This window comes from Salvelinus sp. IW2-2015, unplaced genomic scaffold (genome assembly GCF_002910315.2).
Source record: "Salvelinus sp. IW2-2015 unplaced genomic scaffold, ASM291031v2 Un_scaffold3980, whole genome shotgun sequence".
Classification (NCBI taxonomy): Eukaryota; Metazoa; Chordata; class Actinopteri; order Salmoniformes; family Salmonidae; genus Salvelinus; species Salvelinus sp. IW2-2015.
In genome coordinates, this window is record NW_019945253.1 from 1 (window position 1) to 13,193 (window position 13,193).

The window sequence follows — 13,193 nt, forward strand, 5'->3', positions numbered from 1 at the left end:
GCAACATGTATAAACAAGCAAGATCTTCAACAACCAAGATCTTCAAAAATGAAGCTCTTAAAATAACCAAGATCTTAAAAGAACCAAGATAATCCGTTTTAGGAACAAATCTAAACCTCATCAAGTTACTCCATAACACATTAAGCTCCATCACTTTGTCATTAGGCACGACTAGAATGTACGGATGATGCCACAGTATGTGTTGATATGCTTCTTAACATTGCATTTACTAACGATGTTGATGATACATTTACTAATGATGACGTTGATATAATCTATTTTTAACTAATATGGCCGCCCAAAGTTTGGTCCCCTTTCAACCAGCGAATGTACTGATGGAACACAGCTAATGGAAATACAATAGCATTTATATATCATYTATACAAGGATTTCCAAGACACTTTGTTTGTAAAAAGAGAAGTAGTATGAGCTTCTTCAGTCACATGCTACCCTCTTGACCACTTTCTGACTGCATCTGGTCTCGCAAGGCATTTTGACATGAGTTTTTCTCCTTTTTTTGTTGTATAAGGATTTAAAGACACTTTGTTTGTGAACAACTTTAATAGTCACATGCTGCTATTGCTACTACTGTCTGCATGTTGACTCTCTTCTTCCTGAAACAGAACTGTTCATGTACTGTACTGTAATAGATATACATGATTTATATTTTTCAGMCATTTTGTTTTTTATTCTTTCTATAGGAATTGCATGATACTTTGTGAAAGGAAAGTTATGTGAGCTTTTATAGTCACATGCCACTGACTATGGCCTGTCTGTTGACTGGCATGACACCAGGCAGAGACCAACCTGTTTTACCGTTGTTTTTTATTATTGTCATTTTTGTTGTTGTATTTTTTACCCCCTTTTTCTCCCCAATTTGGCGATTATAATCTTGTCTCCTTGCTGCAACTCCCCGACGGGCTCGGGAGAGGCGAAGGTCGAGTCCATGCATCCTCTGAAACATGACCCGCCAAGCCGTGCTTCTTAACATCCGCCACGCTCGTTAACACCCGCTCGCACCAATGTGTCGGAGGAAACACTGTTCTACTGAGGACCGAAGTCAGCCTGCAGGCGCCCGGCCCGCCACAAGGAGTCGCTAGAGCGCGATGAGTCAATTAAAGCGAACCCCAGGCTGTAGTGATGTTGCAACACTGCGATGCAGTGCCTTAGACCGCTGCGCCACTCAGGAAGCCATTTACCGTCATGTTTAAATCAAAACAAAGCTGGACTATATTTTTGTTGGGAGTCAGTCGGCTTGGAACAACGACTTGTAGTTCTAATCCTAATGTAATTTGTTCACAGTCACTTTTTTTAAACAATGCAACTCCACACACATTGTTGTTGTATTTTAGTTAGTCAATATTTACCAATTATGCTTCATTGATGAAAGACTGCAAAAAAAAAATATTCTGAAACATCATATGGTTTCTGGTCTCAGGATTCTTCACGAGGACTATGAACTGATCATGTAGTCTATTGTACACTTTTAAAACAGAATCAACAAATGCCATAGTAGCAATTTCTTGAAAACACCATTTGGAAATATTGATGTTTGATTGAAACTCAAGACGATTAACATCAGAGGAGATATTCAAAACCCTAATCAACTTTAGATGTGTCCCTTAACATTAAGCTCACTGATGTTAATTTCCTCAAGGTACATTATATAGAGCTAGATCATGCAATAMAATACATGCTAAATGCTTGGAAACAGACAGATGTGTGTACATACATAACTATATCTTCTAAAGCATCAGATAGAAGTATTCTACCCGCGGAGTTTGGTTACTTTGTACTCGACAGAAAGACAAGGGGTTCTTCTTCTGGAACCTTCCCGGGAACCTTCACGTTAGTTAGAGAAGGAGGGAGGGSCCTAAATCTGAAGCTCCGCCCCATGCACCCTGGTTCACGACCACTTGTTCTTTCTCAATCCAAATGGGCTTCTTCAGGTCAGAGTGGTGATTTCTGGATGGGCGTAGATCCCTGTAGCTGCCAGGATGTCTGTACAGCTCTCTGTAACAGAGAAACAAACATGAGACACAGAACAGTCAAACCAATGTTCTCTGTATGTATACGTGGTATGACAATGATGGAAGAGTTGTGGGCTGTGGGATGATATAACGTTCATTCAATATTGGGTCTTTTGAGACAAATATCCTATATTCTATAGGGCCAGAAATCCTTAGCGAAAAGGCATGAATACATACAAGTTACTTGGATTCACGAGGACTAGACTACACACTGACTATAATTTAGCCAGTGGAGGCTGCTGAGGGGAGGACGGCTCATAATAAGGTCTGGAATGGATTTTCAATGGAAATGGTATAAAACACATCAAACACGTGGTTTCCATGTAGTTGATAACCATTTCCATTGACTCCATTACAGACCTTATTATGAGCCATTGACTCATAATTCCATTATTATGAGCCGTCCTCCCCTCAGCGCCTCCACTGAATTTAGCCATATATTGAAAGGAAGCCCTCAGGCCAATTCAAGCGTTACTGTCTGCAGATCATAACCTGGACCAGAGAGAGAGAGAGAGAGAGAGTCCAGTGGAAGAAGAAGCCTCAGGCTATGATGGTCTCGACCATCCTATTTGGTGACTATAAAGATGAACAGTCAGAGTCTGTGAACGATAAAGCACATCCTAAGTTCCTATGGATTGGTTTAAGGGGGAAAGCACATCCTAAGTTCCTATGGATTGGTTTAAGGGGAAAAGCACATCCTAAGTTCCTATGGATTGGTTTAAGGGGGAAAGCACATCCTAAGTTCCTATGGATTGGTTTAAGGGGAAAAGCACATGGATCTCTGTGGCTAAAAAGGTATATCATCGTCCGCCATAAAGCCATTCTCTGAGGTAACAACACATTGTAATATGTCAACAAAACATTCTTTGTGGCTGATGCTATCGCTTCCTGTCAACAGCTTAGTGGCAGTTGAATGGTCTGTCACATCATTCGAGAGTCATGTCATGGACATGAGGAAATTAGCAGGTGGTTGTCAGATCTTTGAGCCAATGAGGTTTTAATGGGGTTGGAGGAATTCATTCATTAATGATACGTACCAATTTATTCTTGAAGAATATTATTTATAAATGCCTCATGAGCTCAGTTCAGCTGTTGTACCCCATCAGAACCCAAAATATAAGCTTGTTTTACTCCAACGTTTGTAAAACAATATAAATGTAAACCAAACAAAGTATAGCCTCATAACGTGTTATAACATAATTTGATACAGGCATGGTCATCCTGTATAGCCTCAAACTGGGGTTAAAATACTTTATAATGTTATACATGATGTCATCCTGTAGCCTCATATATCATGGTAAATACTATAATGTGTATTCATTGGTGATGTTCATCCTTGATATAGTCCTCCATCACATGTTAAAAACTTATAATGTTGATATCATGGATGGTCATTCCTGTATAGACTTCATAACATTGGTTAAAACTATTAATTAATATCAGGATGTGCAGTCCTGTATTAGCCTCATAAAACATGTAAAATACTATAAGTTGATATCATGGGATGTCAGTCCTGTACACCTCAAACTGGTTAAACTATAATGTTGATATCATGGATGGTCAGTCCTGTATAGCCTCATAAACATGCGTTAAAACTATAATGTTATATATCATGGATGGTCATCCTGTATAGACCTCATAACATGGTTAAAACTATATGTTGATATCAGGATGGTTCAGTCCTGTTATAGCCTCATACATGGTTTAAAACTATAATGTTATTATATCGTGGATGTCAGTCCTTATAGCCCATAACATGGTTAAAACTATAATGTTGATATCATGGAATGGTCTCATCCTGTATAACCTCATAACATGGTTAAAACTTATAATGTTGATATCATGGATGTCTTAGTCCTGGTATACCTCATAACATGGTTTAAAAAACTATAATTTTGATATCATGATGGTCAGCCTGTTATAACCTCATTACATGGTTAAAACATTAAGTTGAATCATGTATTCATCCTGTATAACCCTCATACCATGTTAAAACTTATAATGGTTTATATTTCAGGTAATGTCATTCCGTTTATAGCCTACATAACCATGTGTTAAAACTATTAATTTCATCATGATGTCATCCTGTATAACCTCTAACATGGTAAAACTATTTAATTTGATACTTATGATGTCATCCCTTGCATCCCAAGCTCTGTTTATTAAACTGTATCGGTATTCTCCAGTCCATCCTCAGCTTTTAACCAAACAGAGGAATTACTGCTTTGTATGTTTCAATTAAAGGGATTCTAGCTTTAATGATATTAAGAATAATTGATAGGATTTATATATAGCGCTTTTCCGGATGCTTAGAGCATTTGCCAAATGTTTTGAAGTGTTTGATATTATATTGGGGACATTTGATTTCAGTGTTTCAGTGGTGCCTAAAGAGCAAGAGGTACTTTGCCAGTCTTAATATCCATCTAGACGTTGTTCTTCTGCCCTTGTGTTTCTCTCTGACATTTAACAGCTTCCTGACATAATGCCCCCTCCCCTGACATATTACCCAGACCCTGTTCCCTGTCTGCTTGATACAGACATAAGAGGCATTAGCCTGGCTCTTTACACTACGGCCATAACGCAACCCTGAGAGCRGAGCAGACAAGACCTGGGTTCAAATACTGAATACTTTGAAATCTTTCAAATTCGTTGAGCGTTTGCTTTAAGCCTGCCAGGAATCCCAGATGTGCGGAGATTAGGGACCCCTCTATTGGCTTCACTTCGCCAGGCAAACTCAATCAAGCCGAAAGCTTAATTATTTTTGAATTATTTTGAATAGTATTTGAACCCAGGTTTTGTGAGCAAGAAGCGGTTAGGGAGCGTTCAGTTGTAAAACTGATACATTCACATAGACAGCCACTTCTGTATAATACATGTGACTATTTTGGTAGCAGACAGTGAATTCTGATCTAATGAATTGATTTATAATAGTATTGTAATGCTGCAGGGCATATCCCAGACCTCCGAGCTGGATCCCAAATTGCCCCCCATTGCCTGGAGCCCCTGTCTCCCTGCAGCTAATGTACACTAAAATGTGAAAGCACATGTCTGATATTCCCCTTTAATAGGCTGGGATGTCATTACTCTCATACTCACCAGATACAGAGTTGAGGTATTGAATTACCGCTCTCCTTCTAGCCTCTCCGCCTCTTGCTTTCTTTTTCTCTCTCTCTCGCTCCTCTCGTCTCTCCTCCTCCTTTCTGTCTCTTCCCCTGTCTCTCTCTCTTGCTCTCTCCGTCCTCTCTCTCTCCTCTCCTTTTCGGCCTCTCCCTCTTCTTTCTCCTTCTCCGTCTCGCCTCCCTTCCCTCTCTCTCGCTCTTTTCTCCGTCTCTCTCTTCTCTTTCCTCGTCTCTCTCCTCTCCTTCTCTCTCTCTCTCGCTCTTCTCCGTCTCTCTCTCTCTCGTCCTATCTCCTCTCTCTCTCCTTCTCCTGTCTCTCTCTCTCTCTCTGTCCCTCTCGCTCTCTTCCTCTCTCTTCTCTCTCTTCCCTCTGAATTTTGTTAGGAGCAAAGATTGTTTCAGTGGCTCCTGGCTTTACTTCAGCTTTCCTGTGCGTCTCTCGGGAGACAAAGACGAGCAAATCCATCAACGCACCACTTTCATGCTTGTAGTTGACAACCACAAGCCGCCATTACTTATGGAACGTTTACTACTGCTATTGTTCTCTAGTTTTTAACTGGAACAATGAGTTAGATCATGCCACCTTATTGCGTATTTTAACCAAGTAAGTTATTGAGAAACATTCTCTATTCCTATAATTAGCTGACAAACCTCTGCCACCTTAAATAGGGCCATCCAGAGCAGTTTTGTTCATTAGCCACCAAATGGCAGAAAACAGTCTAAAACAGTAAGGGACTAAAGGGACTAAACATTTCTGCTGAGTGATGACCTAATGCGCACACCCCCAGAGCCGGCATAAGAAACGTAAGCCCCCGGCCTGTAATGCCAAAAATAGTATCCCCCTGCCAAATATATATTCCCCCTGCCAATAGTGTCCCCCCCTGCCAAATAGTGTCCCCCCTGCCAAATAGTGTCCCCCTGCAAATAGTCCCCCCCTCCAAATAGTCCCCCCTGCCAAATAGTGTCCCCCTGCCAAATAGGTGTCCCCCTGCCAATATAGTGTCCCCCCGCTGCCAAATAGTGTCAGTATCCCCCTGCAAATAGTGTCCCCCTGCCAAATAGTGCCCCCCTGCCAAATAGTGTCCCCCCCTGCCAAATAGTCCCCCGCCAAAGTCCCCCCTGCCAAATAGTGTCCCCCCGCCAAATTATGTCCCCCCTGCATAGTCCCCCCCTGCGTCACAATGGATTTGAGAAGCTACTAGCGTTCGTTGCTAGGGCCTTCTAGAACATGCCCAAATTCTGCCTGTCTTATTGTAAGTGAAAGAAGAAAAAAAACTTTTTAAAGCGGGATGAAAATAATGTAATTTTGGCTGTAATGATCTCCAAAATTCTACGCATTAGTTCATCACACCGTTGATATAGCAACAACACTTTTTGGGCAGCAACAGCGAGAGCTCTACTTGCTTGGTGCGATACCTCATCAACTACTACTCCTCCAACCAATAGGGAGGACCCTATTTGCCCTGACAGGCCCCCAACCAGTTATTATAAAAACTCAGTCAGTGTCTCAACTATTGAAAGTAACAATAGTAATAACACACAAGGTGTAATTGATCATTTTAATCATGTCTAAATGAGCAATGTCAGCTTATTTATTTTTTAGATTGGTAGTTAGTCTAGCCAGCTATTTAAAATTGTAGTAATCATGGTCAAATACTGAACGGGAACGTAGGGTATGTGCCCAGGGGCCCTGGCCTCCAGGGATCCCCCATTGATTTGCCAAATTGTGTAGAAATTAGCTTTAAAACTGCAAAAAAAATATTTAGCTGTAAAACTGCAACTTTTTTTCTCTGCCCCATTGCAAMATTTGTAGAATTTTAGGAAATGTTATTTTAAACCAAACATTTTTCTCTCCTCTGTCAAGAGGGTTTAACTAAAATGATTTGCTGAAAGTTTTTTTTAGGGGGGGCCCCAACCAAATCTCGCTTGGGGGGCCCCCAAAAGGCTAGGACCGGCCCTGTGACCAAGTAATGCTTGGGGCATTGGGTTGTGTTTAGATTACAGAGCAGGCTCTGTAGTGTTATGTTGATGAAGAGACGTCCAGATCCCAGTCAAGACTTTCCTCCCTGTATTGATCTCCTCATTCCTCTCCATGGATCTGTCTGTCTGTCTCTCTCTGTCTGTCTCTCTCTGTCTGTCTCTCTCTTTCTAATTATCTCTCTCTCTCTGTCTGTCTACCTCTGTCTGTCTCTGTCTCTGCTCTGTCTCTCTATGTCTCTCTCTATTTCTTATTATCTCTCTCTCTCTCTGTCTGTCTCTTAAGTAGAGTGTTTGGATATTTTGGTTACTGGTTGCTTTCTGGTATTCTTCATGCTGTTTTGGGCCATCTGTATGAATGTCTGATGTTGTACAGCTTACTGGCTGTGAATGTCTGATGTTGTACAGCTTACTGGGCTGTGAATGTCTGATGTTGTTACAGCTACTGGGCTGTGAATGTCTGATGTTTGTACAGCTTACTGGGCTGTGAATGTCTGATGTTGTACAAGCTACTGGGCTGTGAATGTCTGATGTTGTACAGCTCACTGGGCTGTGAATGTCTGATTGTTTACAGCTTCCTGGTGTGAATGTCTGATGTTATACAGCTTACTGGGCTGTGAATGTCTGATGTTGTACAGCTACTGGGCTGTGAATGTCTGATGTTTGTACAGCTTCACTGGGCTGTGAATGTCTGATGTTGTACAGCTTACTGGGCTGTGAATGTCTGATGTTGTACAGCTCACTTGGGCTGTGAATGTCTGATGTTGTACAGCTTCTGGGCTGTGAAGTCTGTTGTTTCCATGTCTGTTCTTTGAGACAACGGTCATTTGGCTGTGATCAGACAGAGGTGTTAGTGGCTTGACGATGAATGAGATGAGAGAGAAAGGGTCAATGTCTGTGATCATATAGTCTACTGTGCTGTGCCAAGAGGTGAAATCTCCCCAAAGAGTCCCCCCGCTACCCTACCATTGACAAAGTACAGACCCAGGCTTCTACAGAGCTGCAACAGATCCCTTCCGTTTTGTTGCACGTGCCTGGCCTGTAATAAAGCTGTCCCCTCTTGTGCTCGTTAGATCAGGTGGTGTTCCTGGCGCGTATTGTTCCCAGATGGCACATTTCCCTGGGCTGGAAATGGACGTCTTCCTAGTGGGGAAGATTCTCGCGTAATTGGGTCTGTAGAATAATTTGGTGATCTTTGAAGTATGGGATTCTGAGGGGGGGATATAATTGGGTGGAGATCTCCTCTGAGTAATATGGGATCGAGGTATAATGTGGAATCCTCTGAGTTATAGGTTCGAAAGGAAGTCTCCTCTGGTAATAGATTCTGAGGGGGGGGGGATATTATTTGGGTGGGGAAGATCTCCTCTGAGTAATATGGGGATTCTGAGGGGATATACTGTATATTGCCATATTAACCAAATGTGATATTTACCCATTTTGAGGGGATCAAATACATTTTGTAGTTGGATTTGTACCAAATTATCAATCCTCCAGAGTCTCTGTCTCTCTCTCTTCCTCCACTCTCTCTCTCCCTTCACGTCTACAGAGTTTCTCTCTCTCTTCCTTCACGTCTCAATTTCTCTCTCTCTTCCTCCACGTCTACAGAGTTTCTCTCTCTCTTCCTTCACGTCTACAGAGTTTCTCCTCTCTTCCTTCACGTCTACAGAGTTTTCTCTCTCTCTCATTCACGTCTACAGAGTTTCTCTCTCTCTTCCTTCACGTCTACAGAGTTTCTCTCTCTCTTCCTCCACGTCTACAGAGTTTCTCTCTCTCTTCCTTCACTTCTACAGAGTTTCTCTCTCTCTTCCTTCACGTCTACAGAGTTTCTCTCTCTCTTCCTTCACGTCTACAGAGTTTCTCTCTCTCTTCCTTCACGTCTACAGAGTTTCTTCTCTCTTCATCCACGCCCACAGAGTTTTCTCTCTCTCTCCCCCATTTCCCCTTTCTCCCCCCACACCCCTTCTATTTTTCTTTTCTCTCTTTCTCTCTCCTCCCACGTCCCCTCTCTATCTTCTCTTTTCTCTTCCCACGCCCCCTCTCTCTCTCCCTCACCCCCTCTCTCTCTTTCTCTCTCTCTCCCCACGCCCCCCTCTCTCTCTATCTCTCTCTCTCCCCCACCCCCTCTCTCTCTTTCTCTCTCTCTCCCCCACTCACCCTCTCTCTCTCTCTCTCCCCACGCCCCCTCTCTATCTCTCTCTCTCTCCCCACGTCCCCCTCTTTCTCGCTCTCTCTCCCCCCACTTCCCCCTCTCTCTCTTTCTCTTCTCCCCCACACACCCCCTCTCTATCTCTCTCTCTCTACGCCCCCTCTCTATCTCTCTCTCTCTCCCCACGTCCCCTCTCTCTCGCTCTCTCTCCCCACTCCCTCCTCTCCCTCTCCCCCACTTCCCCCTCTCTCTCTTTCTCACTGACAGCTACGTCATTGAGGAAAAGTGTGCTTTCTATGCCTGTGATATGTGGTTGTCCCACCTAGGCTATCTGAAGATGAATGCACTAACTGTAAGTCTGGATAAGAGTGTCTGCTAAATGACTCAAAATGTAAATAACACCAAACCACCTTTTCACCGGCTTTTTTTAATCAACGTTTTATCATTTAGATGAGATAACTACTCTGATTTGAAACAGGAGGCCTGGGGCCTGGAGGCTTGGAGGCCTGGAGGCTTGGAGGCCTGGAGGGCTGGAGCCTGGAGGCTGGGAGGCTGGAGGCTTGGAGGGCTGGAGGCCTGGAGGCTGGAGGCTTGGAGGCTTTGAATGAGACACACATATGTCAGAATAGATTTACTAGTGTTTGTATTGTGATGGTATACCTTCTCAGGTGAATAGTGACAACACAGCACAATGCTGTTTATGTTGTGGGTGTATGATTGTTTTTTTATCATTTAAATCAACAGTTTATTTGAAACAGGAGGCTTGGAGGCATTGGACCAGACAGACAAAGAGACAGAAAATTCCCTTCATTTCCAGCTGGCAGTCAGACTGGCAGCACTCATTCTCTGCTTGAATAGGCTGCTGCTGCCTGAAACACACACACGCACGCAACACACAAACACACACACACACACACACACACACACACCACACACACACACCACACACACACACACACACACACACACACACACACACACACACACACACACACACACACACACACACACACACATCCACACTGTGTAACGCATCTCACCACATCACAGCTCCCCAAAGTCCCAGAGTCTGGAGTGACACCAGACTCTATATTTGGACGTAATGGATTCCTTTCTCACATCCTGAACAAACATTTACCACCCCTTAGCATGCTGAATCGTATCAAGAGATGGTGTGTATCTGTGTATCTGTGTTGTGTGTTTTGTGTGTGTGTGTGTGTGTGTGTGTGTGTGTGTGTGTGTGTGTGTGTGTGTGTGTGTGTGTGTGTGTGTGTGTGTGTGTGTGTGTGTGTGTGGTGTGTGTGGTGTGTGTGTGTGTGTGTGTGTGTGTGTGTGGGTGTGTTTGCGTATATCGTTGTATGTGTATTGTGTGTCTGTGGGTGTGTTGTTTGTGTATGTGTGTGTGTGTTTGTGTGTGTGGTGTGGTGTTTGTTCTGAGCTGTATACCTATGATATTGTCTTGAGACCTCTGCCAAAACGTATTAGTACGATGAGTCACTTAGGTAATGGTTTTTCAACCTTTTTTTTCCACACACACACCCTTATCAAATGAAATTAGATTTCAGTTGTTTGTTTATAGCCTGCCAAGCATGGTGGACGGTGTTAAGGGGTGGAACTACAAAGTGTTCCATTGTTTTTGGTTGATGTATCCACAATCATTCTAGGACTATAATCAAGAGGGGGAGAGGGAATGTGTTGTTCATGTGTGTGGACCTGCTGTGACAGACACATTGGATTTTCTTTATTTTATCTTCCTTTAAGGTCTTAACTTTGGCCTTATGATTGGAAAGAATTTGTGGTAGAGCTGCCTCAGAACAAGATTGAATAAGGAAAACTAGACTGAGCTTTTCCTTTGAGTGAGGCCTGTTATTCTTCTTGTCCCTACTCACCTGTTCTGACATGCCAGAGCCAAAGAGAGAGAGAGAGAGGCAGAGACAGAGAGATAATGAAGAGACAGAGAGAGACAGAGCAGAGACAGAGAGAGACAGACAGAAGAGAGAGGTAAGAGAAAGAGAGAGAGAGACAGCAGAGGCAGAGAGAGACAGAGCAGAGACAGACAGACAGAGAGAGGTAATGAGAAAGAGAGATAGAGAGAGAGAGAGAGAGAGCAGAGACAGACAGAGAGAGATAATGAGAAAGAGAGAGAGAGACAGCAGAGGCAGAGGAGAGACAGAGAGATAGATAATGAGACAGAGAGAGAGGGAAACAGAGCAGAGACAGACAGACAGAGAGAGATAATGAGAAAGAGAGAGAGAGAGACAGAGCAGAGCAGACAGAGAGACAGAGATAATGAGAAAGAGAGAGAGACAGAGCAGAGCAGAGACAGACAGAGAGAGGAGAGATAATAAGAAATAGAGAGAGACATAGAGAGACAGAGCAGAGACAGAGACAGACAGAGGTAGACAGACAGAGAGAGAGAGATAATTAGAAAAGAGAGAGACAGACAGAGAGAGACAGACAGAGAGAGACAGACAGACAGATCCATGGAGAGGAATGAGGAGATCAATACAGGGAGGAAAGTCTTGACTGGGATCTGGACGTTCTTCATCAACATAACACTACAGAGCCTGCTCTGTAATCTAACACAACCCAATGCCCCAAGCATTACTTGGTCACAGGGCCGGTCCTAGCCTTTTGGGGCCCCCCAAGCGAGATTTGGTTGGGGCCCCCCTAAAAAAAACTGTCAGCAAATCATTTTAGTTAAACCCTCTTGACAGAGGAGAGAAATGTTTGGTTTAAAATAACATTTCCTAAAATTCTACAAATTTTGCAATGGGGCAGAGAAAAAAAGTTGCAGTTTTACAGCTAAATATTTTTTTTGCAGTTTTAAAGCTAATTTCTACACAATTTGGCAAATCAATGGGGATCCCTGGAGGCCAGGGCCCCTGGGCACATACCCTACGTTCCCGTTCAGTATTTGACCATGATTACTACAATTTTAAATAGCTGGCTAGACTAACTACCAATCTAAAAAATAAATAAGCTGACATTGCTCATTTGACATGATTAAAATGATCAATTACACCTTGTGTGTTATTACTATTGTTACTTTCAATAGTTGAGACACTGACTGAGTTTTTATAATAACTGGTTGGGGGCCTGTCAGGGCAAATAGGGTCCTCCCTATTGGTTGGAGGAGTAGTAGTTGATGAGGTATCGCACCAAGCAAGTAGAGCTCTCGCTGTTGCTGCCCAAAAAGTGTTGTTGCTATATCAACGGTGTGATGAACTAATGCGTAGAATTTTGGAGATCATTACAGCCAAAATTACATTATTTTCATCCCAGCTTAGTAACAAATTTTTTTTTTCTTCTTCTTCATTACAGACAGGCAGAATTTGGCATGTTCTAGCAACGGCCCTAGCAACGAACGCTAGTAGCTTCTCAAATCCCATTGTGACGCAGGGGGGACACTATTTGGCAGGGGGGACACTATTTGGCAGGGGGACACTATTTGGCAGGGGGACTATTTGCAGGGGACACTATTTGGCAGGGGGACACTATTTGGCAGGGGGGGACACTATTTGGCAGGGGGACACTATTTGGCAGGGGGATATATTTGGCAGGGGGACACTATTGGCAGGGGGGCACTATTTGGCAGGGGACACTATTTGGCAGGGGGGACACTATTTGGCAGGGGGGACACTATTTGGCAGGGGGACCACTATTTGGCAGGGGACACTATTGGCCAGGGGGGACACTATTTGGCAGGGGGGCCACTATTTGGCAGGGGGAATACTATTTGGCAGGGGGATACTATTTGGCATATACAGGCCGGGGGCTTACGTTTCTTATGCCGGCCCTGCTGGGTCGTGCTCAATTAGGTCATCACTCCAGCAGAAATATGTTTAGTCCCTTTAGTCCCTTACTGTTTTAGACTGTTTCTGCCATTGGTGGCTAATGACCACAACCCTGCTTCTGGAT

The 13,193-nt window shown here is 43.4% G+C and overlaps 1 protein-coding gene across 1 annotated transcript in view; it reads right to left on the reverse strand.

The window, feature by feature from the left end:
- Nucleotides 1-1,407: 1,407 nt before the first annotated feature.
- LOC112076748 (voltage-gated potassium channel KCNC1) overlaps nt 1,408-13,193 on the reverse strand; it is a 61,676-nt gene continuing 49,890 nt past the window's right edge. The window contains exon 5 of the mRNA XM_024143430.1: nt 1,408-2,013. Coding sequence (XP_023999198.1) covers nt 1,946-2,013 — 68 coding nt within the window. The 3' untranslated portion in view covers nt 1,408-1,945. The remainder of the gene's footprint in view (nt 2,014-13,193) is intronic.